We start from the raw sequence: 27,525 nt of genomic DNA, 5'->3' as shown, positions 1-27,525 counted from the left end.
TTTTGTTATCTCGAACAGTTCGCGAATAGTTAAAGGCCACGTTATGCACACGATGAAAATAATAAAGATATTCAAATATTTGATATCGGCCAAAATGTGGCAATGTATTTTTCTGTTTAAAAATGCTTTGGATTTTAAATCAAAAATTGTAATAATCTTCCCCCTATAATTTTCATTGTTATATAAGTACATTGATCTTGCACGCAGAATGATGAGCTTTTAAATTCTGATTTTGTGAACTATTTGCTTTAAGCTTTTATCTTGCTATTCGCAGGTTTTACATATAAGATCTCTTGCAATTTACAATTTATAACATCGTTGTATACAAATGATGAAACCGACAATTAAAAAAAAATTTTCAGCAATGAATGTTCCAACCTTTATACGAGTTCTTCTTTTACCTATGTAATATTGAACAGGAGCTATAGGTATAATTGCCACAAGACTTAAAATATGTCATCCGTTGACATTCATTTCTAAGGTGATCGAATTAATTTTCTAAACAATGGCCTAAAAAAAAACGGAACGTGTTGTGGGAGTATTTTGATAAAAACGGAGACGCATGGAAATGCAGAAAATGCGGAGAAGACATTCGGGTGCGTTCTAATAACGCAATAAGAACATTTCAAAAACATTTACTTGATGAACATAAGATGTGTCCCGAAAATCGCACATTACCTGAGAAATTACGAAACCATTACACAGACTTAGGAGAATATAAAGAACAATGTAATAAATGCGGAATAGTAATAAAATGTATAACGGACTATGGATATTTATTCAAACATTAAAAAAAACATAAGTAAGTTGATGGAATCATCACTGAAGAAATAATCATGATTGATGACTTAAGTTTTGTCAATGTAGACAATAACTTCAATAATAAAACTGACAAAGGACACTTCGATGTATCTGTCGAAGATCCCTGCACTATACCAAAAGGTAAAAGTTACTACATTTATATGTCTTTAATTGAAACAAATTGTAATTGATAAATTAATTGATCAATGTAGACGTTGACAATTTGAGTGATGGAACCGTTACCACTGAAATCGTCCATGATGAAACTATTGACGTAGACGTTTCGTCCCTGAAAGCGACAAAATAAATTTTTTCTTTAAAAGTGAAATAGGCCTACTGGGAAAATCACTAAAAAAAAACGCATCAACAAAGTATACCTCAACGGTGATGTTTAATTGTTCGTAGAATTAAATGTAATTTTCATATTATTTTCGGATCAGGAGTGTGGAATAATACATGTACCGCCATATTAAATGATTCAAGTAATGAACCATTATATATCGACTATTTATTAATAATTAATTTGTGATGCATTAAACAAAACAATGGGCATTTATTTTACAGTGCATTAAATAATTATTAACGTATTGACGAAAGTTTGATTATTTTTTAAAGCATCTCTTTTCATTGACCACATGTTCTATGGGGTACCCTTGATGTATAAAGCTTAGCACGAGAGCTCAAAACCTAACAATGGAAAAATTAATATAGATTGTCGCCGCTGCTTACAATTAGCTAAATAAATAAACCGGTTCGTCGCGTCGTCGTTAAAATTAGGAACGTCATGTAAATATTTAAAAAAAAACTCTCTTTAAACCATTTGATCTATCCTCCTTTGTGCTGTGATCGCACTTCAATAGAATTAGATCTTATTGAAATGGTGTTGAGCAACGTTTTCAAATCGTAGCATGAAGAAAGTAACAAAGTAACATTTATTTATATTATATTAATATTTTTTATGTTGAGGAAATGGATCTCTATGAAAATAATTGTATGATGATATATATGTATAATATATATGTATAATAAAGAGTTGCAAATACTCTTCCAGAGACATAAAATATTAAATAGACGTATGATATATCACAAATTTCTTATTTTAAAATATAGACATAGACTAGAACAGATTAGAGACAGTATTTAATTTTGGTGGATTATTTAAAAATAAAAGGTACAATTTTTAGCATATCTATGCGATTGTAAGTGATATGATTGTAATCGGAGATAAATACAAATGTTTGTTGCCGATGCACTCACAAATTAAATAGCAACTTCTCACATTTTGCTAATTAAATTGCATATTCTCAATATCTCGAGTAATTACGGTTAGACAGATAACCCTGTCGGCTTAGCTAGCACGTAGTGCCCGACATAAATCGCGATCGTAGATATACTCGATGCACTCGCAAATTAAATTCTGTTTTCCCACATTTCCCAATTTAGGTCGCACATTTCCCATATCTCAGATGATCGCGAACAGATAAGTAAGTGATCCTGCTGAATTATATCTAACAAGAAAGACATATCGTAAATCGCGTATAGTCAGTGCACTCAGCAGTAATATAGGAAATTGCATAAGTATACAAATATTATATTAAAAAATCAGTTTGCGAGATAATTCTTTAACAATTTCATTTTCTTTTGTTCCCATATCCATAATAATATTTCATCATTTCTCTTTTAATTAAAAAAGAGAGAATTTTTAATAGATTTACTTACACATATATAGTATATATAAGTAAAACACGATGATAACACACAGATAACGTGTTTTGGCAAGCGAATTTTTCTTCAATATGCATCAGTGTACGTATGTAGTGCACAAATCGAATATAAACCAGAAATTCACTAACATATCGTAAAAATGAAGCACCGTGTTTTCGTTAATTATCGACAGTTTTGCTGATTATAGTCGCACCGCGCGTTGAAGCCTACCTCATGCGTTTGCAAAAAAATGTGCAAATTAGAAATTTGCTTCCTCATAGAGGAAGCTTTAACTTCCGAAAATTTGGAGATATCGATCTATTTTTAATTTTATTATATTTTTCAGTCTTTTCTACCCCTATTTCATATATAATTCTTTTAAATTCGGTTGATTAGACTTAGCTTTATACGCGATCAAAATCTCCGGTAGAAAAAACTGAAAAATTTAATAGAATTAGATATAGATCGCTATCTCAAATATTGAGAAAGCTATAGGATAAAACACACTTTTCTAAAAAAAAAATTCCAATAAAATCTACACCGGTCAACCGATTTTAATAAAATTTGAGGAGAACATACTTTCTATGATACTCTATTTGTGTGAAAAATTTCAACCCGGTATCTAAAAAATTGTAGAAGTAGATGCGTGTACAAAAAATCCGTACATACACACACACACACACACACACACACACACACATACATACATACTTCCCGACATTTTTTACTAATACGATTTTTCGACATTTTAGAACATTCTAAATTTATTTCCATCAAAACCTCGAAAAAATTTTTTTTCACCATCACAAAGCTTCCTCTATGAGGAAGCAATATAGAAATTGTCATTAATATAATTTCCATCTCACAATACGTTATTGTATATCTATAATATCTGCAAATTTCATTGTGAATTAATCATGTATATAGACGGAGAGTGTTTTAATAAGAATCGCCTCGAACAGCTTAACGGGTAATGAACCCATTCGAAAAATTCTATGAATACATTACGAAACGCGAGATAGGGATTTGAAAGAGCAGTTTATTATCACCGTGTCATATTAAAAGAGTGAATATCTCGAAGCTATATAACTGCGCGCAGTCGGGTAGCTCTAGCTCTCGCTTGTCACTCCCTTGTGGCTCGTGCAGTCGGTTTAGCGCATTTCTCAAACGCATCTCTCTTAGCATCCACCGTCTGTCGTTAGAAAGGAAAAAAATGTTGCGTTACGGTCGTTAATCCCACTGCTATTTCTCATTTATACATTTTCTGCTTGTTAACTATCGGTGATCGTTGCCATCCAGACGTTTAAATATTTTCTTAACACCTATACTAACAATAGGAATTAAAGAGATCTGTTTGACTCACAATCAGACAAGCCAACAATCACCGGGATCAAATATATCAAGTAAAATTAAAGCAATTATTAATGCCTCATTAATTTTGTCAATGAATAATTACGAGATAACGGATAAAGAATTGAAAATATATGTTCTTTTTTTTAATGTGCATGTTTTTCTTGATGTTTAATGAACTTGACATTATCTAGTAGAATGAATACGTGGTTAATTTTTAACAAAGAGATATATGAAATTGATTGAAGATTAATTTGAGTAATGATTTGAGAAAAGTATTTATTGATTAATTTTAGCACATTATTGTTTAAAACCTATCAGATTATTTATAATATTTGTTTATACATATTTTTTGACACTTATACAAATATATTTTTATTTATTTTACTTTCATATATTTTAGTTAATTATGTAAATTTGTTTTTATTTTGTTTCTATTATTAAAATGTTTCTATTTATAAAACACAATTAAAAAAAAACTATATTTTATTTAATGTGTATGCTGATATTTAATCAGCAATGCTGATTTTTAAATGCCTTCTAGATTATTTATTATTACCATAGAGATTATACCCGATATTATTTTTTATTGCATTGTCGATATTTTCCTGCTTTGATAATTTAGAAATTTATTTAATCGACAGAAGAGAATATTACCCACATGCGCTTGCATCGGTAAAAAAGGTTGGGTGTGTGAAATTCGCACCCCTACTTTAAAATTTTTTAGTTCTGATTAGAGTTGCAGCTTCTTTTCGAAGAGTATAAGAATATTTTTATGTTTATACAAAAAGTTCCGGCGATCAACACTGAAAAAGGCAATTAAAAAATAGAATGCTAACTTCACACCCAACTTTAAGACCGAATACTTCTGAATAGCTCCTCTGAAGCATTTTGACAAGTACTAGAGTTCCTGATAAAAAAAAATTTTTTTTATTTTTTTCAAACTTATAACGTAGCGTCCTTTCTCCACAGTATCTTGCATCACTCTATTCGCCCACCTAAGTCTCACATCAAGGACAGTTGGTCCTTTGTAAGAGAAATCAAGGACATTGAGATTAATACTGATGAGGTACTCGTTTCCCTCGATGTAACGGCTCTTTTCACCAACATCCCGAAGGAGTTAGTTCTCAGAGGAATAGAAAAACGTTGGCTGGATATCTCTGGTAACACGAAGCTTAATTTGCCGCAATTTTTGCATGCTATTGAGCTGGTACTGGGATCTACGAGTTTCAGTTTTAATGGTGACACATATGAACAGATCTTTGGCAGTCCGATGGGATCTCCGCTTTCACCGATATTAGCGGATGTTGTGATGGAGGATTTAGAGACTCACTGTCTTGCTATGCTTAATTTTTCTCTGTCGTTTTTCCGCCGTTATGTCGATGATGTTATTGCCGTAATTCCTAAGGATAAAATTGGGGATGTCCTTGACGCGTTTAATAACTATCACCCCCGTTTAAAATTTACTCACGAATTGGAGGTAAATGGGGCCATCCCCTTTCTAGATACTCTCATCATCAAAAATGGCAACAGGCTTTTGACTAATTGGCACAGGAAACCCACGTTCTCGGGCCGATATGTAAATTACTTTTCCAACCATCCATTGAAATACAAATATAATACAATCACAAGCCTTGTTGACCATGCAATTTTACTTTCGGATAAACAATTTCACAATTCTAATATTAAAATTGTGAAGGACATCCTTAGGAATAATTGCTTCCCAGAAGAGCTGATTGATAAGCAAATTAACAACAGATTAAAAGAATTAAAACATCGCAATAACATCACCGACTGTAATAATGTAAGCAATACTTTCGACGCCCGGAAATACATTGCGCTTCCTTACATTAAGGGTCTTAGTGAGGATATTCGCCGGACCGTAAACCGATGTGGCCTCGATGTCCTTTACACGATCCCAAAAAAGCTGGATTCAATTATAAAACGGGGTAAAGATAAGCTCGAAAATATGAAAGAAACAGGAGTGGTCTACAAAATCGAATGTAATGACTGTAACGCTTCTTATATTGGACAAACCTTAAGACATTTGGAAACTCGTGTGAAGGAACATTTAGGTGACATTAAAAAAGATGTGAATAAACACTCCGTTGTTAGCAAGCACCGACTTACACACGGGCATAATTTTAAATGGTCCGATACGGAAATCATGCATAGAGAGAGAAATGTAAGGAAGAGGGAGATTGCAGAGATGTTTTACATAAAAAAAGAACACGATCAATTTAAAAAAAGACACTGAGAATTTCAATCCGCTATACGATAGAATCATAAGAGCCACGTAATAATTACTCTCTAAACGTTATTTTTATTTGTTTGACCTATACAGTCGTTTATTTATATATCAACGATTAGTCAGTCGCTGTCTTTCGATCCGGAACGACGTGTCACCGGTCGGTTCCGTTCACATCATGACTGCGGCTCGCTCTAGACTGCGACTCTTTTAAGATTTGACAATGTTAATAAAACGGCAAAAACTTTGTGAGTGGCTAATGCAATCGCGAAAAATATAGGTAGATATTTCCTTGATTGTTTCTCGTGCGACATTCGCTCCTGTAACAACATGCTTGTAATGACTTCGTTTTGCATACTTTTAGAAATCTCTTGATAAGGACACAAAACCAGTGTCGAAACGTCGAGTTAACGTAAAAATAAATGTCAGTTTGGTCAAAAATACAACCTGTGTTAATTTTTCACTGACAAAACAAAGAATTTTGGAAAATGTATGGATTAATATGGGAACATTTACACGTTTATCCGATAGCCGATTTGTGAAAACAAAGAAAATCGATCGGATACCCGGCATTGGTAGTCTGGTGCCGGATACCTACGTGTGAAACGAACCTACATCTTTCTGTCCGTAAACGGTACAGGCAGGGCACGGTTATGTCTAAATCGACCAAATCAGAGATATATTCATGGAGGGAGTTCGTTATACTGTAATATTGATATAAATCTCGCAGCATCGATATATACGCGTATAATCGGTTAAAGATGCAACGATAAGATTGTCATAAACAACATCAATGCAGACACTTGACAAAGTTATATTTTGAAGTTATAAAAAAAAAATATTGATGACAAGTACGTTATTTTAAAACAATTTCTTAAGGAGTCTGGCAGGAGCCTCGAACGGGACGGACGTGTCCCTCGGCCGCTCCGTACAATATTATTATAAGTGTATATTAAATCGCTTTTTTCTTGGTTAACTTGTTATACGGTAATTCGCGCTGCGATTTCGTACTGAGTGATATATAATTTTCCATGATTTCTGTAATAATCTTGGAAATAACAGCAATTTAATACTTTATACGACCACAAGCGTGCTATGCACGGGCCTCGTGATACCTGGAAAACTCTGGAAATATCGCCAATGGGCAGCTTTTTTACCATATATAATACCTCAATACGCTCACGAATCGTTAATCGTGAGAGTGAATCAATTGCATAGGCTGATAATCGTTAATTGTTCACAGAGAATAACCGCGTTTCCGTTGGTACTTGTTGCGACCGCGTTACGAGGAATAAATGCGACGGCACCCGGAGCTGCTTGCCTGTTCGAGTCGCCATGCGAATAATAAACAAAGCAATTTTGATGTAAACCTATAGCATAGAACGCAAAAACAACAAGCGTCATGTGCCAACTGCCAACCGTTACGAAATATTCAACGATCTATTATAAAATTAATTTACATTAAATATTCCTTTTCTTAATTTGAATAAATGAGCTATTCGCTTTTTGCATTTTATAAAATAATACTATTAGGTGAAATCCTTTGCTATACGTTAGTAAGAAAAATATATTATTCTATAACTCCGAAAATCCAGTCATACCGTCGCAGAATTTTATTCTTTCGCTTTTAAAGATCTTATCTCCATTTCGACTGTCTATTTCGAGAAGGAAGCATTGACATCGCGGTTGTCGGTTATTGTGAGATGCACCGGATATCGTAAACGTGGCACGTAAACCTTCCCTTCCCGATGATACCATACGCTGTATGCAATATACTTTTGCTTGCGCATCACGGTGCCCATTTGATAAGTTTTAATATTCGTACGTTTAATATTGAAGTATTGCATCTAAACTAACTATGAAAGTATATATAGGCGGAAAGTATCAATATTTCCGAAAAAGCGGAATAAGCGCACGACGAGCTTTCTCGCCGGTTGAAACGCACGCGATGAAACTTCCACGCGGAAAGCACGTCCGGCGCGAAGAAAGTGATTCTAGAGGATGGTGATTTCATACTGATCTCGGCCAGAGCAATATTGGCAGCATTCAGTATAAGTAGCGCCAACAGTTCCTACAGCTTGAATTCGATGTCTACGTGTCCCAGGTCGCCGATGACGAAGTCCAGATAGTGCGCTGCGTAGTTTTCGGTGTCTAGGTGTGTTAATACTTTGAATTCGATGTCTACCTGTTCCAGATTGCCGATGACGACGTCCGGATAATGCGCTTTGTAGTTTTCGGTGTCCAGGTGTATTAATACTTTGAATTCGATGTCTACGTGTTCCAGATTGCTGATGACGACGTCCAGATAATGCGCTCCGTAGTTTTCGGTGTCCAGGTGTATTAATACTTTGAATTCGATGTCTACGTGTCCCAGGTTGCCGACGACGAAGTATTAATACACCTAGACACTAAAAACTACGGAACGCATTATTTGGACGTCGTCATCAGCAACCTAAGACATGTAGACATCGAATTTAAAGTATTAATACATCTGGACACCGAAAACTACGAAGCGCATTATTTGGACGTCGACATCGGCAATCTGGGACACGTAGACATCGAATTCAAAATATTACACCTGTACACCTGGACAAAGTACACCTGGACACCGAAAACTACAGAGCGCACTATCTGGACCTCGTCGTCGGCAACCTGGGATACGTAGACATCGAATTCAAGCTGTAAGAACTGTTGGCGCTACTTACTCAATGCTGCCAATATTGTGAGATGAAAATCTCACCAACTCCGGAATTAAAATTATATCGACACATCATAAAAATGGAATGAATTAAAATTATGTCGAGACATAATAAAAATTGTATGAATTAAAATTATGTCTACATCATAAAAATTGTATGAATTAAAATTATGTCGACATCATAAAAATTGAATAAATTAAAATTATGTCGAGACACCATAAAAATGGAATGAATTAAAATTATGTCGAGACATAAAAATAGAATAAATTAAAATTATGTCGAGACATAATAAAAATTGTATGAATTAAAATTATGTCGACACATCATAAAAATTCGGAATTATTTTTACGTATCGACATAATTTTAATTCATTCCATTTTTATTATGATGTCGACATCATTTTAATTCATACAATTTTATGATGTGTCGACATAATTTTAATTCATACAATTTTTATGATGTATCGACATAATTTTAATTCATTCAGTTTTGATGATGTCGACATAATTTTAATTCATACAATTTTTGATGTATCGACATAATTTTAATTCATTCAATTTTGATGATGTCGACATCATTTTAATTTATACAATTTTTATGATGTCTCGACATAATTTTAATTTATACAATTTTTATGATGTCTCGACATAATTTTAATTTATACAATTTTTATGATGTATCGACATAATTTTAATTCATCTAATTTTTATGATGTTCAGACATAATTTTAATTTGTAAAATTAAAATTATGTCGGGACATAAAATAATTCCGAATTTTTATTATGTACTGACATAATTTTAATATAATTATAATTATTAATAATTAATCAATAATTCGTTATTAATTAATTAAATATGCGTTGTCTCTTAGGCTGGGGCTACACTATGTGCGGTTTCGCGAATCGGATTCGCGAATCGTGCATTTAACTATTCGTGCTAAGCACACATGGTATACAAATGCACGATTCGCGAATCCGATTCGCGAAAACGCGCCCCAGCCTTATATATAAGCATATATTTCAAGCGAGATTTCAAGATTCTCGTTTTGTCTCGCTTGTTTTTTTGTTTTCTTGATTTCGAGACAAATATAAAACTTCATGTTAAACGATCGAGACAAGATCTTCAACTGAATAATAAATGCAAAGAAAATCGAGCGAGATGCTTGACAGTCTCGTCTCATACCGAATCACTACGTGAGTCTAAACTGACCTTTTGTTATAATGTTGTTTTCATCAACAATTAGAACGTTGTTCTTTTCATCTAGATTATAAAAGCAGGAATGCTTTGATAGTTCCGCATTGCTTGGGAGGATACAGTGGCAATACCCACATTTTCTTTTCTGAAATTTATAATATAATGAAAAGGGAGAGACCTTCAATAAGACATGAGAGACGTAACACTACTTACAATTATTGATGCCATTTGTTAAATCTGATCGTATTGTCAAAATTGCACGGATGTTTATGTGAGCGGCAGGACAGAATGTGTCTCGTCGACGTTTAGACGAACAATGACACATCTATTCTCATAATATCACTTATGGTTGTTACTTATGGAGGGGAGAATTGACGACCAAACAAAACAACGTATATTTTAAATTTTCGAAAGCCTTTCAATAACATTTATATATGTTTAATTGTAAACCAAGTCCCTTCCTGGCAAATTTTGAAAGCTGAAGTAATAAATATCTATCATACACCTCTCTTCTAAACCACTGCACTGATACGTACATTATACAATATATTTTTATACCAGGTTATTGAAAAATATCATTTAATGGTAAGAAGAGAGAGAGGGGAAGAGGGGAAGAGGGAGAGAGAGAGAGAGAGAGAGAAAATGTTTTACGATAGTACGTGTTATACGACTTAATATTATAATCACGCATATATAATACGCCAAAGCCTACGGAGTTACGAACGACCATGCGTGCCTGCATGGGCAACTCGTCATACCGACCTGTATGTCATTGCAATACCCGCTGTACACGCAGCGGCAGAAATGGTGTCTTAAATTTCGACTGCTCGATATACATGTGTGTTTTTAAGATTTGTGTTTAACACTTTTTCGTAAGAGCAGAAAAATGGCTCGACCCATATCCCAGGCCCGGTCCCTGGCTATTATGCCGATTCTTGCGCCGGCTAAAAAACCTCCTTGAGTGTTCTACCTCGAATTGCTTTGAATACTCGGAAACCGTGTGAGCATGTACAATATTTTTAATGTCTATTCAAATTATATATAAATATACATATATGTGCAGGAAAGTAAACCCTAGCGTGAAATCGGCCACTCTCGCCTCTCTCTAGGCATATATATATATATATATATATATATATATATATATATATATATATATATATACACGAGACTTATGGTACTACTACTGATGTGGAGGATGGATTAGTTATATGTACACGTTGTGGATTTATAATTACGGCGGGAAACGACTCTGCTATGTTAAAAAAATTAATATGTCATTTAAACACTGATCATAAGATATATAACTTCAAAACGCCAGTTCCCTTTAAGGTTCGAAAGTGCTTCATAATTTGCAAAAATACAGCTAGGTGCAAACTATGTACTTATAGTAGAGAAAATTACGAGAAACGACCGCAGTACCTAACGACGCTGTCACGTTCTGACTGTTATAGTTCGTCCGTTTTTTGGTCAATGCATTTAAGCAATTTACCAGGGATTTGGACAAGTCGTGTGAAGGATATTATTATTATATTTATTATTCGGGACCGAAAAGATATCTGAGTTTATACGTATGGTAACGAGGATCAGCTTTATTTATTTGGTTATAATTAGGATAATCAACGTCGAAATCGACAGGAATAGGTTTAAAGGAGGGTGCGTTTTCTAGTTGTTGCAATTGTTGGAGGAAGGGGAGAGGATCTTGATTAGAAATGACTGCTTGCTTGATCTGGAATCTGATTCGTTTAATACGAACGCGCCTACCTCCTTTCTTCGTCATTCAGCCGCGTTCACGAAAATGAATTTTAAGCTCGCCACACTTCGGCAGCGCTCAAAACCAATCCGCCACACCCTCTGCTCGCCACACTCTTCGTCAGCGCTCAGATCGTCAGCGTAGAGGTCAAATTCACTTTCGGGAATTTGTTGAAATTATTGTCTTTTTCTGGGAACCAACTCCGTAATCGCCACGCTTTCGGCAGCGAAAGTACTGGATCGCCACACTATTCGTCAGCGCCCCAGCACAGATCGCCACGCTTTGTCGGCGGAAACTGCGAGTCGGAATCCCAGAAGTGACAGTGATTATTACGACCTGGGGGTCGTTCTTGGGAGAATCAACCCCGTAATCGCCACGCTTTCGGCAGCGAAAGTACTGGATCGCCACACTCTTCGTCAGCGCCCCAGCACAGATCGCCACGCTTGTCAGCGACAACTGCGAGTCGAATCTTAGAAGTGATCGATTTATTGATTAAAAATACGAAATGAGATTCCAGATTTTTACACTTGTTCCCTTTTAAACTTATCTTACCTTTATTCTATAAATCTCAATACAACTTGTGCGTGAAGCGCGGTCTTATAAGGTATGAGAGTGAAGGGACTAAGTCCCAGAATTGAGCGCGAATGCTCGAACTTAGCGTATAGCGGAACGTAGGAAATCGAATAAGGTTAGGAGAGAGTCTGAGAATTACGTCTAGTCAAGGCCGAAGTTAAAACTTATCTGCTTTCCGCGGCGTTTTTCCGCCCTATTTATACCCGAAAAAGACCGGAATCTCCCGCGCGAGATTCCCGCCTTTTTCCTATGCGTCTTAAGGGGGGAGGTATTCTAGAAGCTTCTAGAACATTCTAGAAGCGTAGTTTTGGGCCCCATCTGGCCCCCAGCCCTTCAACGGACTCCGATAAGATAATCTAAACATTTACACTAACCCGGCCGTTTCCTCGGAATTCCGAGCCCAGCGTGCGTCGTCTAAGCGTTCAAGACTTTTAACGTGCGTCGTCGGAAATATAAAATTTCCGTACGTAACACCTTCCCCCTTAAGTCATACGTGGTACGTTATGTTGCCACGTATGAATATAAAATAGTATAATGTACTTATGCTACGCTTTTGGGTTAATTTCGCTCGCATTAGTATTTCGCGCTTATTTCTATTGTCTTATTTTACGATAGACGGTAGTAGAAGTTTGAATTTGTGTATGACAATGCAATAATAATATATAAGAAAACGTGTATAAGGCAACTAATGTTGTTCGTTTATGTTGTATAACGCGTCGCCGTTTATTAAGTATCGGTTCGAGGCTTATTTTATGTTATATATATTTCTTTAAAGAAAGAGTAATTGTGCGCTTATAATTCAGAAGAAGCGTGGTGGATTCGTGTATAAGTACAATATATTTGACCGAACAATGATACAGAAGAAGTAATAATAATAATAAGAAAAAATTACATATATGTGTGGACTAAAAAAAAATTTATAGGAAAAAAAAAATAAAAAAAAATTTTATTACTAATTAAGTCCACTTTATCATTTTTTTTTTTTTTTTACTCGCGCTGAATGGGAGCACCATGTCCTCGACCAGCCATCCTCGCTTGCATGATGATTTCAACCATGATTCTGGCTCGCCCCCTTGGTACAGCTGGGGGATTGGCGAGGGGTCGCCCTCGACCTCCCTCAGGAAATTCTTGAGGAGGTCCTTCGAGCTTCTCAAACAGGGCTTGATTTAGGCCCGCGAGTGCTCGGTACCGCGATATTGCGTCTGCGTCCTGGAACATACCTTGGTCCGCTTGGTTGAGACGGCCCGGTCGTCGAAGAAGAGCCCTTTGGAGCCTGGCCCGTCCCCTAAAGAGATTTCCTATCAACTCGCGTGCCAGTTCTCTATGTCCCGGCGCCCCCTCGTGTTGCGCTCGAGGCGGCACGTCTAATATTTGTGGCTGATTTTCGCCACATATATTTTCGAGATCCGGCAACCTCGACTGGTTGGGCATTTTGATCTGAATTTATAACGAACACATGATACTAACAATCCTATAATCAAACTTATTCTAGTGTATATGTGTGTATAATATAGTTGTTTACCTGAATTTATAACGAACAGCGATTGATATAACTGTTTGAGATCGCAAACCTAGCATCGCGACGAAGTCACGTTCGGCTGCATGTCAGCACATGCACGCTTGCAGTAAATTCATATTCGCGTAAAATGTCGCATAATACAAGAATTGTCACGGGAAGATTCGGTATAGCATGGATCTTTCGGGATTAGCTTCCTAGAAACTTTAACATTGTTATCAATAATAAAGTCAAACAACAACGCTAGAACAAAGGAACGATCCATGCTATACACAAAGCACTCAAAAACAGGTGACGACCTCGTCGGGTCACCACGTAAAACCGGTGACGTCAGCTCCATGACGCGGGACTCCGACGGCCAATCACCCTCCCGAAATTCTGAGAAATCTGCAGGGAGGCAGTTTCGCCTCGGAAGTGTTAAAAGGACCGCCGCTGCGCCGCGGAATCGATTTCGCTCGCAGATCATAGAACACCGCTAGTATCTTTATACAACTGCTTTGCTTTACCGCTCATCACCGCTTTTCGCACTTAATTGCTATATCGCCGCTTTCGCCGAGCTATACTCTGTGCGCGCTCACGGTATTTTGCCTGAAAAGGGAACTCGTGTAAATAAGTGTACATATTGTGAACATTAAACTTTGTATTTCTGTACTTGCTGTTCCTCTCCGTTTCTTTTGTGGTCGTCCTCTACCGCGCGCTATCTCGCGCTACTCGCGCTCTCGAACAATAACTATACGGCTTGTGCGCTCTTCGAGAGTCAAGATCGTACTGGCCAACGCTCGGATTTTACATTTATTCCTAACTTATGTTATTACTTTAGTTTTTCTCGGAAGGAACAAAACGTGAGAGGAAAAGAAAGAGAAAAAAAAAATTTTTATAGCTGTGGATACGTATTGTGAGCTCCGTTGCGGACACTAGATTTCGTTGCATTTTCCACATTGCCTTGCATAGCAATATGATATGAAGGAGATCGTAAAAGTTGAGTATGTGCGTGTGTGTGTTCGTGTTCGTGTACATGTGCGACATGTGCGTGCTCGGTGTCCGCTGCAGTTTTTTCTTGTTCGACCGGGAGCGGGGGTGCTCCTGCCTCTCTTCCCTGTTTTTTGTCATCTTTCGATGTCCCTCGCGCTAGATGTAGTAGTAAATTGGTCACCGAGTCCCACAGTGCTCCGACTAGATGTATTGACCATCCGTATATAGTGTGTAGTGCGTAACCGTGTATGATTGTGTCAATTATCAGCTTTGCCGTCCTTGCGAAGAAGTACATTCCGATTAATCCTGCGGTTGCATTGCCAAAAATTAAGAACGCTCCCCAGATTTTCCTCCAGGCGTTCTCTGTGATTTTCTGCAAGGAGTCCTCATCCAAGAGGTAAGAGAATGATATTCCTTGTGTTATAATCGGTTCCTCTTTTACGCCTCGTGCTACGGTATTCAGTATTCCGACCTTTTCGGCGGGAAACATTATGTGATCCCTCAGTTTTTCGAGGTCTTGATTGGTGTAAATGCCGCTCGCAGCCAGGGATCCTGGATCGCTGTAATGCCAGGTAGGCTTGGTCATCGGTTCCATTATCATGGGCGCTTTGCTGTATTCTACGTTCGGTGTAATGCGGTACCATCCGTCGTTTAGCTGGTACATTGTAGGAAGTATCCTGCTGCACGAAATTTGCATTCCTGTTCTAAAGAGTATGTGCGTTCGGGGCGTCAAGAAATATGTTTCGTTTCCCTTCGATACAGGCAATTGTTGGTAACATTCTCTGGTTTGGCGTATTTTTACTTCCACTGGGGTGCATTTCGTTATGTGCACTACTTCTCCAGAAATCACGGCCATGTATCCTGGGCCTTTCATGATTTGGTACGCGAAGTCGTCGGGAGCATGCATCGCAAGGCTAAGCGCGTTTTTCATCACCTGCCGTTCCAAATTGCAGCGTTGTTTTAATACGTCTGTGTATAAGCGATTCATTTGTGTGCGAATGTGTCGTTCTACATAAACAAATTTTGAATTTACGTAGGCAAAAATATCTATGTTTTCAATAGCTAACGGTCTTTTACGTGCAAAAGAATCTCCTTTATTTGTTTCTAAAATTACTAAGTTTCTAAGTTTTGGGTGTTCTGTTTTAATTAAGGTGTATCCGCAAAGAACCTCTTCGCCGATTCGCGTAAGTGCGAATGTGACATCTTGTGTCGACAAGGAATATAGTATTTGTAGTTTATCATTCGTTTCGCTAACCATTTTCTTTGCCTTTCCTTCATACAATACGTCGTAATGACTGAATTTGCAATAATCATTAGGTATAGTTTCCCAATAAGTATATCTTCCTTCAATATCTATACAGTTACCGTTTACATATTGACAAACAGTTCCCGTTCTTAAATGGATTTGATTCGTTTCAATATTAATTACTGCTTGATGAGTACTTAAGCTAACTGTTACTATTCCTTGTACAACCACATCTTGCCACGTACCATAAGGATCTGAATATTTTACTCCTGAACATTTTCCATCTGTCGATGCAGACCCCGCAAAAGTGATGGGTCGCGATGTCGTCTGATTTACTTTTAATCCATGGATTACCTTATTTACGCTTAGGCTTAGTATGCCCGTTCTGTGCATATTTTTACATTGATCTAACGTTGTGTCGATTATATATTCTGCATGCGCATTACTTACAGTTGCTACATGAGAATGCATTCGGCAATAGTGAATCGTTCGTGAAATAGAAACTTTACATTGAATTACATTGGTTGAATCGTATTTTGACAATTGCAATAACTGAATACTTATCCCTTCTGCATGCGGTTCCATTAGTGGTATATTGCATTCTCCTATATCTAATAGTGATACGGTCGTTATATTAGAGTTCGTTGTTCCACAATCATATCCGAGTATTCCGAAGGTTTCTCGTACGGAGAGAATTCCAATGACAGTTAGGCAGATTAGTGCCCGCATCTGTTTTAAATACAATATAAAAGATATCATTAGTAAATCTGAGATTGAAAATGTTTCGCGGTACATGTTCAATCTCTTAATGTTTCGTTTTACGAATTTTGTTAGCATGAACAATTCTTAGTTTTCCTTTGACAAAAACTTTGACATTACCGTTAGGTAAAATGTCTGTTATAATATGTGGCCCTGAATATTGATCGCCTAATTTTCCTTTCTTTGGCTCACTTAAAAGGAAAACTTGATCATTTACTTGAAATGCTTGAGGATTTATTTTTCTATCATAATAATATTTAGACTTTATTTTTGATGCGATTAGACATTCCCGAGCTAATTCTTGTAATTCGTGAATATTTGTCATTAATGTGTGACGTGACAAGTCGCGTCTCCTTCCCGGACGGGCTCGGCCGAGGGGAATTCGGGGGTGCCTCCTCGTTAGAGCGAGAGGAGGGCGGTTGCGTATATTAATTGGTCTAATTAGATATTAAGTTTTAAGGGATTGCCGGTGGTGACCGGACTCCATCTGTAACGGCCGGGGGCCGCAACGAGGGAGGGCAGAGGATTAAGGAGACGGCCAGGGGACATGGTTGGAAGTCGGATCGCCCGGACCTCCCCGCAAGTGCATGAGCGTCGCCGGCCGGAGTTCGACCCCGCACTCGGTCGTAACAGCGGCAGTATAACGATCAAGAAGACCCCGGATCACCCCCGAGCGAAATGCCAGTAGGACAAGGGTGCCGAGGAGCGGCCCAGGGAAAGGTACAGCCCTGGGGCCGTCACCCCGAGGGGGATGCCGGCAGACGGGGCCGAGGCCCGGCCAGCCTGACCCCGAACGCCGACTCGATCATCGCGGCCCGGACAGCCGGTTGAATCAAAAAGCCCGCGCCGAATCGGAGGTGATTGCAGCGGCGCCGCCGGAAAGGGAGGCGCGCGAGAAGCTAAGGCGCCGACGAGAGCGCCCTGGAGTTGGAGTGGCGCCCCCGGAAGGAGCGGCGCACGTGCGGCCTAGGCGCAGGAAGCGCTAGGATCGGCAATCCGGTCGAGCGACACGCTACAGCGCAGGCGCGGGGAACCGGCGCGATCCCGGCAGGCTATCGTTTCCGATACTGTCGTGCCGGCTAGCGAGCCTAGAGGATCTCCCGGATGTCGAGCTGCCCGGACTACCGAAGGGACGACGCAAATTTGTAAGGTCACCACTCTGGCGTCCCCGCGTTAAGAGAAGAGGGTTTGCTCGAGGCATCGGCCCGTGGCACACGTTGGTTACCGGAGTTACGCAGGATACCTGTGTACCGAGTTAGAGCGTGCGATACCTTGCGCTCGCCTTAGAGTAGCGTCGTGTGGAAAATGTGCCAGGGCCTTGCCGAGAGTGAGCTCTCTAATGCGTAGAGACCATTTGTGCCCTCCCCGCGAGCACCGCCACGGCCGACAGTCGCGTGGCGTGGAGATGTGTGAATCGAAGTAATCGTGTCGCGTTTATGTAGCGTCTCGTCTAATTGATGTAAGTAATCGTATCGCGTATTCGTGATCGTGTCGCGTTTCATTGTGATAGAGTTTATGTTCGTAATCGTGTCGCGTTTTGGCCATATATTTAAGCTCATAATCGTGTCGCGTCTTGGCCATATTAACGAGAGTGATAATGAGAGTGAGGTCTTGCGTGGCGATAACGGGAGCGAGTTGTGCGGGTAACGGCGAGCCGCGAGTGGTCATGTAATTTGAAGGGCACTCGCCCTCGTATTTGAGTAACGTATCCGGGCCCTCGAGGACGGCGAATATTGTGTTTGGTGGGACGGAAAGATCGACGGGATCGGCGCGGAGCCGCGGAATCTCCGTACTTGCGAGAGAATTCGGGATTCGCGTGGCAAGCCGCGGGATCGTCCGCGATACGTGTCCTTATTTCGTGTTCGGGGGCAATCGCCGGCCAGCGTGGTCGACTCGGCGAGATCGCCCATACTTTTTGCGTCGCGCGGAATCGAAGTGGCCCGGGTGTGCGTTGAAGGAGCTGCCGACGGTGCGACGAGCGGTTCGTCGGCCTCGTGGCGTAAGTTCATTGTGTTGAAGCCGGGTACCGCGATACCTGAATCGTCATTATTTCTGTTAAGCTTTCGTGTGTCCGTCTGCGTTTATCTGTTGCGTTGAGAACTCCGCGTGCATTAGTCTACGGTGTTTCATAGTCGACATTACTGCGTGCACTTATTGCGTCTGCGGCATTCGTGCGTCCGCCTAGCCGACATTGTTGCGGTAATACGAGACTCAGATCGATTATACCTACACCTTGATACTGCCTGACTAAATATATATTTTGTTATTATATTTATTTTCTGGTGAGTGTGATTAATTGTGTGACGCCTCTCTCCGAATTCCCTGAAAGAGCCCTACGCCCGGAAGTATTGCCGGGAATATCGTGTTAGAGATTATAGTGTACGGTGGTGCAATCCGTTGCACCTGGCGCCCAACTTCGGTGTCGGAATTAGTTACGCGTGCCGCCAATCCTCGATAGCCCTCCACCGGATTGCGAGACCGGGGGAAAAAGCGTCGCAATTGATATAAATAATCATCGTATGTTTTTCCTTTGTTTCGTCTGTTATTTCACTGGATGGTTGTCTGGCTAATTTTCCAAATACCAACTTGTATGAAGTATATCCAGTTGATTCATGAGTACTTGTATTATATGAAAAAGCTGCAAATTCTAATAATTCGTCCCATTCTGTAAATTTATTTACATATTGTTTCAAATATTCGACTAATACTAGATGCGATCGTTCTAAAGCTCCATTAGCTTGTGGATAAAAAGCTGTAGTTCTATATTGTTTAATTTTAAATTGTTTAGCAAATCTTTTCATTAAATTACTCATAAAATTCGTTCCTTGATCGGTTAATATTACTTTAGGTGCTCCAAATGTGCAAATAAAATATTTTAGTAATGCATCAGCAACTTGAATAGCGGTTATTGATCTCAAAGGGATGGCAAGGGAAAATTTTGTAAGGTGGTCTTGAATTGTCAAAATATAGGAGTTTCCTTTTGTGGTTTCAGGTAATGGTTCTACTATATCCATTGATATTTTTTCAAAGGAAGAAAAAGGTGTGTCGGTGATTAGCATAGGCTGTTTTGTTTTTACTCTAACCAATTTCTTAGTCTGACATTGTAGGCATTGATTAATATAATTTCGGATATCAGTTTTAATATTATTCCAATAAAAATTTTGCCTGACTCGATTGTAAGTTTTAGTTACTCCTTTATGTCCACCGATTTTTGATGAATGAGCTTCTTCTATAATATCTTTACGTTTTTCAATTTCCGGAATTGTTACTAATCCATGACAAATTATTAATTTAGTTGACGTTCCAATAATTGATTCCCGAATGTGACTTAAGACTTCTTCCCATTGAATACCACCAAATTCTTTAGTTTTTGCTATATTTATTATTTCAATCGATTTCTCTTTTATTATTTCCCGTAACTTAATTGCAAATCTCTGTAGTGATTCTCTAGTCATTTTTTCTTTAATATTCTCTTTACATATTAAGATTAAATGAATTCTATTTCCCCTTTTAACAATTTCGATGTTTCCTACTTTACTTTCTTTAATTTTTGGTATCAAATTTTGTTTTTGAAGTTGTTTTGATCCTTCGTCACAAGGTTTACCGTCTGTGGTTAAGAAATATAAATAATTTTCTTTTCGCATAAAAATTTGATCGCGACTATTTATTATACTATGTTTCTGTCCACGTGTTATTATTTGTCTTTCAATTTCGGGTGTCGGGTCATTCGTGTCTAATTCATTGTAAGTTGCGTCAACGTCTTTGTCGCTATTGTCTCCTTCTTCGTCTTCGTTTTCTTCTCCGGAGTCGTCATCGTCAGTAATCTGGTCATTGTTTTCGTTGTCTTCGGCTATTGGGATTGAATCCTCACAATTTTCTTCATGCAGAGTTTCGTTTTGATTAATTTCATCGTCTTCATAGTCTTCTGCTAAATTATTTATTATTTGTAAAAGATTAGGTGGTATACTTATTGGTGAGGTGGATAAATCTTCATCAATGTGACTGTCGCTGCTTTCTAATAATAATGGCTCTATTTCATTTTCATCTTCTTCTTCAGATAATGTATTTTCATTGTCATCTTCAGTTTCAGATAATTCTGGTAAAGTGTTAGCATTATTATTATCATTCATTCGATTCATTGGTTCGTTATGTATTTCTGCGTGAACTACATGCTCGTAAAATGGTAATTCCTCCAGTTCTTTCTTAGTAAATGGTACGCTTTCTCCTTCTGAAGTTTCCATATGGCGCGTTCGCATCCCCGCAACCATTGGCTCTGGCTCTTCTCTCATTGTTCCTCTTCTTGGTGAAGCAGGTATAGGTTTCGGTTTAGCGTTTCTCTGTCTCGCTTCATCGTCCTCCGGACATTCTTCGATTTCGTCGTACGAGGGATGTATTGGATATATACTTGTCGTAGGATTTCTTGACAAAGCATCAGCATTAGCATAAATTTTTCCTGGTTTGTAAATTATTTCGTAATCGTATTTGGCTAATTTAATTCTCCATCTCGCTAAACGTGATGTAGGGTCTTTCAATTTATGAAGCCAAGTTAATGGTTTATGATCGGTTATTAATTTAAATTTTTTACCGTAAAGATATGGTCTAAAATGTTGTACAGCGTACACTATCGCTAATAATTCCTTTTCTATCGTTGAATAATTTTTCTCGGCATCGTTTAATACTCGAGAGGCATAACTTATCGGTTGATCTTTCCCTACCTGTCCTTGACTTAAAATCGCGCCAATTGCAGTCCCAGATGCGTCAGTCGTTAAAAGAAAAGGCTTAGTAAAATCGGGGTATTGTAATATCGGTTCCTGACAAAGCGCGTTTCTCAACACATTAAAACTTTCTTGTTCTTTATTTCCCCAGTTAAAATCAATATCCTTTTTCAACAAATTAGTTAGTGGTTTAGCTATTTTTAAGAATCCTTGTATAAATCTACGATAATATCCAGCTAATCCGAGAAATTGTTTTACATTTTTCGCGTTTTTAGGTATCGGAAAATTTTGAACTGCCTCTATCTTTTTAGGATCTGGTCGAACTCCATTTTCTCCTATTATGTGCCCTAAATAATTAACTTCTTTCCTTAAAAATTCGCATTTCTCTGGTTGTAATTTTAGATTTGCTGCACGCAATCGCGCAGCTATTTTTTCAAATTTAATTGCGTGTTCTGTAAGAGAGCTTGCATATAATACTATATCGTCTAGATATACAAAAATTTCATTTCCCTGTATTCCGATTAATATTCTATCCATTAGTCTTTGGAAAGTCGCAGGTGCATTCTTTAGACCGAAGGGCATGCGATCCCACTCGTAATGTCCGTATGGTGTTGAAAAGGCCGTTTTATGACTATCGTCGGGGTGCATTTGTATCTGGTGGAAACCCGAAGCCAGGTCAAAGATCGAAAAGTATTTTGCACCGCCTAACTGATCTAATATTTCCGTTATATTCGGAAGCGGGTACGCATCACCTACTGTTTTATCATTTAGATCGCGAAAATCTAATACCATTCTCCATTGTTTATTTCCTTTCGAGTCTGGTTTTTTAGGAACTATCCACACAGGCGTATTGTATGGGGATTTCGATGGTTTAATTATATTTTGATCTAGCAATTCATTAACTTGCCTATTTATCTCCTCCTTATGGATTACTGGAAATCTATATTGTCGTGTGTGAATTGGTATTTCGTTCACCGTCGGAATTCGGTGTTTTAAAACATTCGTATGATCGAGTTTTTCTCCCGGTAAATGAAAAATATCCGCATTTCTTTCTATTAGTTTCACGACATGCAATCGTTCTTCAGCATTTAAATGCGTTAATCTTAGCAATTGCATTATTTTATTTTTCCTATCATTTTGTTTCATATACAAACATGATCTCGAATTTGATTTTCTAGACTTTTTGGATTTAGGAATTGAATTAGGATTAGAATTAGAATTAGAATTGGAATTTGAATTAGAATTGGAATTAGAATTTGAATTCGAATTTGATTTAGAATTTGAATTAGAGTTAGAATTGGAGTTAGAATTCGAATTCGAGTTTGAGTTAGAATTTGAATTGGAATTGGAATTCGAGTTAGAATTAGGATTTGGATTAGGATTCAAATCTGAATTACGATTTTCATCCGTCTCAAACTCATATATTTTAATTGTAGGAATAAACACCCTTTCTTCTTCATCGTTAGTATTTATTACTTGCAGATATGCTTTCGCATCTTGTACTTTAACTAAGGCGTTTCCTAAGTAAACACCTTTCGTTACGCTTAACCGCGGTACATATCCTTCTTTCAACTCTGGATTTGCGATATTAACACGCATGTACGAAATTGCTCTCGCAGGAATAGTGAAGATTTCTTCTTTTTCTTCAAAAGGTATACTAACGTTATTCCATTCTAATTGATTTTGCTCATAATTAACTTTTGCTCGAAATTGTTTAAAGAAATCCGAACCCAAAATCCCATTTTGCGGAATTGGAAAATCGTTTTCGACTATATGAAAATTGACTGGACATCCTAAGATATCTACCTGTGCCAGCCCTAAGGTGGTCACATGGTGCGTCGTAATTCCACTAAGTCTTAAGATTTCATTTTTATCCACTATGGTATCGGGAGTAACGGAATTCCTTTTAATAATATTCGGCCCTGATCCACTGTCTACTAAAAATTTTAAATTTTCTGTAAAATTTGGGCCTGTTAATTATGCAACGTCTCGTCCGGATGGATATATGTGTAGTGCGCTCCCTGCGCAGTTACCAACAGGCGATTTTAAAGACTCTAAAAACGCGCGTTTTTCTCGGTTCGCGCGCGAGTCGAGCGTCACCTCCCCGCCGTAGCGCTTCATTGTTTTTCCTGTTGTGCGTTCATCAACAGTGCGATTATTTTCTTTGCAAGATTTCGGTTATTTATCGAGTAAAAATGGGCAAGTCCATGCATAAATCGAGGAAGAGGAGGAGGTCATCGTCATCCAAGCATCGTGATCGCATTGAGGGTCTGGAAAACAAGATATCGCAGTTGATCGAGGTATTATCGAGGAGAGAGGTTAGATATCCACATGTCGAGTCTTTATCGCCGACCGTGTCCTCTGCTCTCGCATGTCACACTGACCAAGAGTCGGATGCGGAGAGACCTTCTGATGACATCATTAGAGAGGACAGTCCCGGTCGAGCGAAATTCTGCCTCTCAGGTGGCAGAAATGGCAAATCCTGCTAGACAGGTTAGGCCAGAGGATCCGCACGTTACAGGTGTGTACGTTCATCCCAGTTCTGTAATACAGACCGAGGAGTCGACACAACCTTTTCCGATTAATCGGAATACCTTTTCTTCTGTTGTAGCGGCGGTAAGTAACCTGCCAGACGAGGGCTTGCCCACGTCCCCCCCGAGCAAGACGATAGTTTTGTCGGAGCCCGCTGCAGCAGAGGATTCGGCGGATACCTTAACTAGAGAGCTCTTCGGTGCCATAGGACAAATAGCAGAGACACAATCTTGGAACGACCTTGTTGTCAGCAGTTGCGTGAGTTAATGCGGAAAGGCCTTCCCGCGGACCAGCGAGAAGCTCTGTTAAAGAAGTACTCTCCCCCGGAGGAGGGAGAATTAGATTTCCTCAAGGCTCCTAAACTAAACATAGAGTGCAAATCGGCTCTGAAAAATAATGCTGTAGTCAAGAGAGATGAGTATGGCAGTGTTAATCAGCATCAGGTTGGCTCCGCCCTCCTTGCTTTCGGAGAGGCATTGTCGGATCTTCTCAAACCGGAGGCGCAAAGCTCCCTCAACGCCGAGGCTCGTGCTGCAATCGGTAAATTCAACGAAGGAATTAAGATCATAGCAGACCTATTCTATCGTCTTTCCTTGTCTAGACGGGCTCTTGTCAAGCCGACATTTAATATTGTGGCCAAGAACACAGCCGATGCCATTCCGGTAGATAATTTATTGTTTGGCGCTTCGTTCGGTGAAGAAATTAAGAAGGCAGCCTTAATGGAGAAGTCGTCCAAGGACATTGTCAATGCGTCATTAACGCTCTCAAAAAAGACTCAGCAGCCAATTAAACGCCCGCTACAGACTGCACCCGTTAGGTCGGGAAATGCACGTGCCCCTGTATCGAGATCGAGACAGTTGGCGACAAGGAGAACAGGGGCGTCGAGCAGCAGTCGCCAGTCGCCGCACCGCTACAGGCCCCGCTACAGGTCCCATTCCAGGAGGCGTTAGAGGAAAATCAGGTAACCGTGGGCGGCAGGTTATCAGGCTTTTTACCCAAATGGAAGGAAATTACATCCGATCCAGTGATTCTCCAAGCGATAACAGCCTATAAGCTTCCCTTTAAGCACCATCCACCACATCAGGAGTTTGAACCCTCTATCCACTTATCAGACAGAGAGATGCAAATTTGTCGTCAGGAGATAGATAATCTCTATGCTAAGGGCGCTATTGAACCTGTGTCAGATTGCGAGGGACAATTCCTGTCACCATATTTTGTCATTAAAAAACATTCGGGGGGTGGAGATTCATTCTTAATCTTAAGCGGCTCAATGAATATATCATTGCCCCGCATTTTAAACTAGAGAATTGGAAGACGGTAGTTCAGCTCCTTTCCCCGGGTGATTTTCTCGCGTCAATTGACATACAGGACGCATATTTGCATATTCCGATCTGTCCAGAGGATAGGAAGTATCTCCGTTTTCGGTTTCAGGGTCAACTTTATCAATTTAAAGTCTTACCGTTTGGACTCGCTTCAGCCCCTTTTATTTTTACTAAGTCCTTGAAACCTGCGATATCGTATCTAAGAGAGAAAGGATTCTTTTTAGTCGCTTTTCTAGATGATTTCCTGATAATTGCACCCTCATACGAGGCATGTTTACGTAATATTTTCGAAACATCGAATCTTCTATCTTCGCTGGGATTTTTAATAAACGAAGGAAAAGTGTATTTTCTCCTTCTACATCCTGTCTTTACTTAGGTTTCATCTTTGACTCTATTTATTTTTCAGTTTCTATTCCTTCAGAAAAAAGGGAAAAATTGCTGAAATTAACGCTGTCTTTCTTGGATAAGAAGTTTTGTACTATTCGAGAGTTCGCAAGTTTCATTGGCTCATTAATTTCGATCTGCCCAGCGGTCCAATATGGGATTTTACATACCAAGATTTTGGAAAGGGTTAAATTTCATGCTCTGCTAGATGCAAACGACAATTTTGAAGCGCGGATGACGCTTCCTTCTTCCATTAAAGAGGATCTTTTGTGGTGGAAAGATGTTTTTGCTGACACCTCTCAGCGTAATGTTATTCGTTCTGGCATCTTTACTCGGGAAATTTTCACCGACGCCTCGCTAACCGGATGGGGTGCTGTCTGCGAGGAAAACCGCACACACAGGTTCTGGTCAGCGGAGGACAAGCTCAATCACATCAACTACTTGGAACTTCTGGCTATATTTCATGCCTTGAAATGTTTTGCATTTGATTTAAAGCATTGCAACATTCTATTAAGAATGGACAATGCAACAGCTCTCTCTTACGTGAACCGCATGGGATCGATTAAATTTCCCCACTTGTCGGACCTCGCCAGAAGAATCTGGTGCTGGTGTGCAGAACGTGACCTTTTCATCTACGCCTCGTATATTCCCTCTGCCCAGAATTTTGAGGCAGATGCAGAATCTCGAACCATTTCTGAAGAAACAGAGTGGTCGTTAGAGCAAAGTTATTTTGATAGGATTAATATGATTTTCGGTCCATTTGATATTGATTTATTCGCCGCATCTATCAATGCGAAATGTTCCCGTTTTGTGTCTTGGTTTCCGGATCCGGAAGCTTTCTCAGTGGATGCTTTCTCTTTAGATTGGAGCAAATTTTATTTTTACGCCTTTCCCCCGTTTATTTTAATTTTAAAGGTTTTACGAAAATTATCACGGACAGAGCGGAGGGAGTTATAGTGGTTCCATGGTGGCCAGCGCAACCCTGGTTCCCGCTTTTTCGCCGCTTAATTATTAATCAACCTGTGTATTTTGAACCGGACATTCACATGTTGTCATCTCCTTTTAGGGAAATTCACCCAGTCTGGAGCAAGATACGCCTGGCTGTCGCGAGATTATCCGGCAGGCCTTTCCTAGTCAGAGGTACACCCACGGTTGAATTGAGCGCGATACTCGCCTCTATTTCAGACGCTACGATGGCTCAATATGCTAAGCCAATTAGACTGTGGTGGCTCTTCTGTAAACAGAAACAAATTGATTGCTTCCGCCCGTCCGTTTCAGTATTTTTGGAATTTTTATCTTCGCTGCTACCGGAGCTTTGTTCTTACTCAACTCTGAACACGTATCGGTCAGCCATTTCTCTTCTTTCTGCAGAAGAAATAGGCTCACACCCGCTGGTGAGAAGATTTTTTAAGGGATTGGCGGCGCTGAAACCACAGCGTCCTCGATACAATTTTATTTGGGATCCGGCGCAGGTGATTACCCATTTATCTACATTATACCCCCACGAGGATCTCTCTCTGGAAATCCTCTCTAGAAAACTAGTAACGCTTCTCGCGCTCACGACTGCGCAAAGGATGCAAACGCTAGCAGCTATACAACTTTCAAACATCACAATTACCGACACTTGGTCATCAAAATTCCAGCGAGGCTCAAGACTTCGAAGATTGGAAGACCGCAACCCTTGCTCATCTTTAAACCATTTGCGGACAGACCAAACCTATGCGTCCTTTCATTGGTGAAATTTTATTTAGACCGTA

The 27,525-nt window shown here is 39.1% G+C and overlaps 2 protein-coding genes and 1 pseudogene across 2 annotated transcripts; 2 read left to right on the top strand and 1 right to left on the bottom strand.

Annotated features, from left to right (window-relative positions):
* Positions 1-836: 836 nt before the first annotated feature.
* Positions 837-12,069, top strand: LOC139816383 (uncharacterized). The gene is made up of 3 exons (XM_071783877.1): positions 837-942; positions 4,812-5,930; positions 11,825-12,069. The coding sequence occupies exons 1-3, from the start codon at positions 837-839 to the stop codon at positions 12,067-12,069; spliced, it is 1,470 nt and encodes a 489-aa protein (XP_071639978.1).
* Positions 12,070-13,309: 1,240 nt separating this feature from the next.
* On the bottom strand, positions 13,310-16,309 carry LOC139816381 (uncharacterized). Its single transcript, XM_071783875.1, has 2 exons — positions 14,854-16,309; positions 13,310-13,759 (listed from the first exon to the last, which is right to left on the bottom strand). The coding sequence occupies exons 1-2, from the start codon at positions 16,066-16,068 to the stop codon at positions 13,310-13,312; spliced, it is 1,665 nt and encodes a 554-aa protein (XP_071639976.1). The 5' UTR covers positions 16,069-16,309.
* Positions 16,310-23,595: 7,286 nt separating this feature from the next.
* On the top strand, positions 23,596-25,023 carry LOC139816379 (uncharacterized; annotated as a pseudogene).
* The last annotated feature ends 2,502 nt before the right edge of the window (positions 25,024-27,525 follow it).

The sequence above is a fragment of the Temnothorax longispinosus genome, chromosome 7, assembly GCF_030848805.1.
Source record: "Temnothorax longispinosus isolate EJ_2023e chromosome 7, Tlon_JGU_v1, whole genome shotgun sequence".
NCBI lineage: Eukaryota > Metazoa > Arthropoda > Insecta > Hymenoptera > Formicidae > Temnothorax > Temnothorax longispinosus.
This window is presented reverse-complemented; position numbering and strand designations above follow the sequence as displayed.